The 5280-nt window shown below is 37.5% G+C and overlaps 1 protein-coding gene across 1 annotated transcript; it reads right to left on the reverse strand.

Moving 5' to 3' along the window:
* Positions 1–3849: 3849 nt before the first annotated feature.
* Positions 3850–4317, reverse strand: LOC149218170 (uncharacterized). The gene has a single exon (XM_089386495.1). It carries the CDS (start codon positions 4315–4317, stop codon positions 3850–3852), a length of 468 nt encoding a protein of 155 aa, XP_089242621.1.
* Positions 4318–5280: the final 963 nt, after the last annotated feature.

The raw sequence follows: 5280 nt of genomic DNA on the forward strand, positions 1-5280 counted from the left end.
CGATATAAATACACCACATGCACACGTGCCTCTTTGTGCAGCTCCATCAAAAAATGCCCTTGGATAACCCATCAACCTCATTGAATGGTTCCCTGGAAAGTTAGGTTTTCCTGAAGACAACTTTTTAGGAATGGAATAATACATTGAAGTGATCTGTACTAACAGAGGCAAATTTGTATCTTTCCCATCTCGGAATATTGCATTGTTCCTTTTCTTCCATACTGTCTAGAAGAGCAAGAGGGGAATAGATCTGTGAGAGACTTTCCGTGAGCTCCACTAGCTTATGGCCACTTGGACATCTGAGTGATCCACCAGACGAATATCAAAGAAATCTGCAAGTTCCTTCCATAACTTATAAGTATATCTGCAAGTAAGAAAAATATGATTGCTCCTATCTTCCCCATTTTTACAAAGGAGGCATATACTAGGACTTGACCAATTCCTTTTTTGGAGATTCTCCCAGGTTAGGATTTTGTTATGAAATATGAGCCAAGAGAAATGTATGATTTTGTTAGGCACCCCAGTATTCCACAAAGTAGTGGGAAAGATGTGCTGAAAATGGAGCGGAATAGACCTTGTCAGAACTAAATAGATGTCTTTGACTTTTAATTCGTCCCATCTCTTTACACCTCTCCATGTAAGATGATCCTTTCCTTCAGAATTGCATATTCCAGAGCCCCTGATTGATATCATAACACTGTCCCACTGCTGTGCATAAACTTTGCTAAGGCCCAAAGATTTAAAATTCTTCCATATAGGAATGCCCCCCTGCCAGTCTTCAATTAGTTGGTTCCAAGAAAAAATTCCAGATCTATGCAAAGCCACCAGTGATATTATCATAACCTATAAACACATCTTTGCCATTTTGGACATTCCAGGATAAATTCTTATGGAAGAAGGATTCTATTATGCGAAAACTTTTCCAGATAGCTGATCCCAATTGTGCCTTCTCTATACCAAAATGTAAGGTCTTTATTCTTCATGTACTTCTTTCTGATAGTGGCACTCCAAAAGCTGTCCTCATTAATGCTCCTCCAAATGGATTTACATAAGAGGGCCTTACCAAAGTTCCTAATGTTCATGATGCCCCATCCTCCCAGGATCTTAGGAAGGGAAATTTTCGAAAGACTAGTCATATGATATTTGCTTTTATGCTTTCCTCCTCCACATATAAAATTTGCCATAAGCCTATTCAGATTAGCAATGATACCAGAGGGAAAATAGAATGAGTGGGCCCAATACACAACAATCTAGGCTAGAACCGCTGTGCCTACTATGGAAAGGCATTTGAACTCCCAACCTTTAATTCTTTTATAAAACCTATTCGACAACCACATCCAGTTAGAATTTTTGTAACCTGCAGGTCTAAGATGAAAACCCAGGTATTTAACGCCCTCCTTTAAAGACTTTGATCCAATATTAAACAGAGCCGACAGAAAGTCCAAAGATTCCCTATCTTCAACTTTAGAGAAAAAGGAAGATTTTCCTTCCTTAATAAAGATTCCTGAAGCTTTTTGAAAATTTCTAAGAATGCCATGAATGCATTTCCAAGATAGTCTACATATCATCCCAAAAATCATGATATCATCAACAAATAGGCCATGGGAGATATAGGAACCACGACATATCATGATAGGTATGAATTTATTTTCTTTGACCGCACCATTGATGTGTAGACTAAGTGAATCCATTGCAAGGATGAACAGAAGTGGAGACAAAGAACATCCTTGATGAAGACCCCTGGCAGCTGCAAAAAAATTTGTGGGGAGACCATTTATGAGGACAACAAAATTTACATTCTCCACACAGGCCATGATCCATTCAATGCATTCATATTTTAGGCCAATCTTACAAAGAATGCATCTAAGAAACTCCCAATCTAGGCTATCATATGCTTTCTTCAAATCTAATTGCAGAATGGCCGCATCCAGCTTTTTGTGATGTAAGGAATGTAAACACTCTTGAGTATTGGCCACATCTTCAATGATATTCCTATTCTTGAGAAAACCATGCTGTTCTAAAGAAATATGATTTGACACGATGCCTCGGATTCTATTAGCGATTATTTTGGAGGAAATTTTATAGATAGCATTACAAAGGGAGACCGGTCTGAAGTCTAAGAATGCAATTGCTTTCTTCTTTTTGGGGATAAGGGCAATATAGGTAGACGTGAAATGGGGATGGAAAGACCCCCTCGTCCGCGATTCTTCCACCATTGCCAGGATATCTTTCTTAAGTAGATCAAAGAAATAGATATAAAATTCAATAGTCCAGTCGTCTGGGCTAGGGCTTTTATCTCTTTTGAAGGATTTCATTACTTCAAAAAGTTCATTTTCAGATACAGGCTGGAAAAAAATATTGTTTTGTTCATCATCAAACATAGAAGGGAAAGGAGCTATTCCCCATAAGATGTCCTCATTGTTAATATTATCATTCCTTTTATAGAAATTTCCAAAGTATGATACTGCTTTCTTTGAAATTTCCTCATGTGAGAAAAGCTTGTTACCACTATCAGCCTGGATTTTTCGGCCAAATCAAGTTGAAAACTTCGAAAATTCGGCGGTTCGATTTGACCATTACTATTTTAAAATTGAAATTAGATTTAGTCCGAAAAAAATTTGTTAAAGTTTCTGCAATTTGTAATTTTCAGGGCACGTCCTCTTCCATTTTGGCCGCATCACTTTCGTCCAGCATCTGGCGATTTGAAAAATACAAGTGCAGATACCTGTTGGAAAGGTGATAATAACAAACCGTCTTTGTGGCCTTTGATTATTCTTTTGACGTAGGATTTTAAGAATATTCAATGCTTGAAACCTAATTTCGACTCCTCCCAATGTACATGGTATCCAATCAGACAATATTGAAAAAGAGGGGACAAAAAGATTCGAAAAAAATGTATACTGAAATGGTGTAGGTGGGCCTTTGTAGAAATGTAGTTTGACGGATGGCAAGATGGAAAGGTAAACACATGTCACTATTGTATTGGCCAGAAAGGCGAAATCCAAACACTCTGATTGGCTGGGTAAACAACATTTTCCCACCCAAAGCTAGCAAAATTAACGCCTATATTAAAATAGAGATAAATGTCTATGAATAAAAACCTTATTCTATATATTTTCAAATATATATATATATTATAGTTAATTATTAGAGTGGTCAATATTAACGCTAAAAAAGTAAAGATGAACCATTCACGAGTGAGCCCACTTTGGAAAGCTGAAGATGAACCATTAATGAGAGAGCCCACTTTCGAAAGCTGAATTACATAATTGACGCGAAAAGATATTTAGAAAACCAGAATCATAATCACATTTTAACACACTCCATTGACAAAAACTTCAAATAAATAAACCAAAATTTTGGATCGATCTGCCCCACTTTCTTTCTCAGCAAACATAACTTTGTATTCGGGGACGTCGCCACCTTATAATGCGGTGAGTCACCATTCGTGTGAACCGGTCCTACAACAAACCAAACCTTGCAAACCTTGTAGGAAGAGTTTTGTTTTTTTGTTTTTTTTTTTTTTCTTCGGTATGAAAAAAGAAGAAGCGTGATTTATATTAATATAAAAGATATTTACATAAGAGAGGTGCTATAAAGAGCAATAACATATTTTTATAGATGGAATATTTTGCTGATAAGATAAAAACCGATCAGGACCATCATAGAAGCATAGGAAACAAAATTCTCTGTATCAAAATTTGGATCAGAAAGATAGACAGATAATGAGGAGCCAAAAACACATATATATACTGGTCCCAACACTCATATGGGTCAAGGGATGAACAACGTACCTATATGTGAAAGTAGAAGGTGATGATTCAAGAGAAAGCAGAAACCAATAGAAAGCTAGGTACCTGGAAGGGTGAAATCTTCTATCAGATATATTGAGTCTTGTATTTGTACCTCCATTTTCCATATACCAGGATCTATTGCAAGGCCCTTCTTTGACAAGTTGTCCGCCTTAGAATTCAGAGACCTGTCCACATGGCTGATTGTGAAAGTCGGATTACTGTTCCATAGCATTTTTATCCTATTAATCCATCCAGTGAGCATGGGATTCTTGTTTATTAGCTTCCCTGAAGCCAATCCTATTATGTTATTGGAATCCCCATATATCTCCAACGATTGAATATTCAGGAAAGAGCTAATATGAAGAAGGCCCACCAAGGCCATTGCCTCGGCCTTATTGTTTGTACCACGACCACCATTCCAAAATATGGAGTAATGAAGATCTTCGGACATCGATATAACTACACCACATGCACACATGCCTCTTTGTGCAGCTCCATCAAAAAATGCCCTTGGATAATCCATCAACCTCATTGAATGGTTCCTTGGAAAGTTAGGTTTGCCTGAAGACAACTTTTTAGGAATGGAATAATACATTGAAGTGATCTGTACTAACAGAGGCAAATTTGTATCTTTCCCATCTCGGAATATGGCATTGTTCCTTTTCTTCCATACTGTCTAGAAGAGCAAGAGGGGAATAGATCTGTGAGAGACTTTCTGCGAGCTCCACCAGCTTATGGCCACTTGGACATCTGAGTGATCCACTAGACGAATATCAAAGAAATCTGCAAGTTCCTTCCATAACTTATAAGTATATTTGCAAGTAAGAAAAATATGATTGCTGCTATCTTCCCCATTTTTACAAAGGAGGCATATACTAGGACCTGACCAGTTCCTTTTTTGGAGATTCTCCCAGGTTAGGTTTTGTTATGAAATATGAGCCAGGAGAAATGTATGATTTTGTTGGGCACCCCAGTATTCCACAAAGTAGTGGGAAGGATGTGCTGAAAAGGGAGTGGAATAGACCTTGTCAGAACTAAATAGATGTCTTTGACTTTTAATTCGTCCCATCTCTTTACACCTCTCCATGTAAGATGATCCTTTCCTTCAGAATTGCATATTCCAGAGCCCCTGATTGATATCATAATATTGTCCCACTGCTGTGCATAAACTTTGCTAAGGCCCAAAGATTGAAAATTCTTCCATATAGGAATGCCCCCCTGCCAGTCTTCAATTAGTTGGTTCCAAGAAAAAATTCCAGATCTATGCAAAGCCATTATGATAGAATGTGGAATGATAAAATCCTCCCCTAGGCCAGTGATAATATCATAACCTCTAAACACATCTTTCCCATTTTGGACATTCCAGAATAAATTCTTATGGAAGAAGGATTCTATTCTGCGAAAACTTTTCCAGATAGCTGATCCCTGTAATTTCCCAATTGTGCCTTCTCTATACCCGAATGTAAGGTCTTTATTCTTCATGTAC

Source organism: Pinus tabuliformis, chromosome Q (genome assembly GCF_031772625.1).
Source record: "Pinus tabuliformis cultivar Carrire ecotype Pingquan chromosome Q, CPIR1, whole genome shotgun sequence".
NCBI lineage: Eukaryota > Viridiplantae > Streptophyta > Pinopsida > Pinales > Pinaceae > Pinus > Pinus tabuliformis.

What these genes read in the sequence shown, in the direction of transcription:
- LOC149218170 (XM_089386495.1), bottom strand. Translation starts at nt 4,317, where the DNA reads ATGGATTATCCAAGGGCATTTTTTGATGGAGCTGCACAAAGAGGCATG.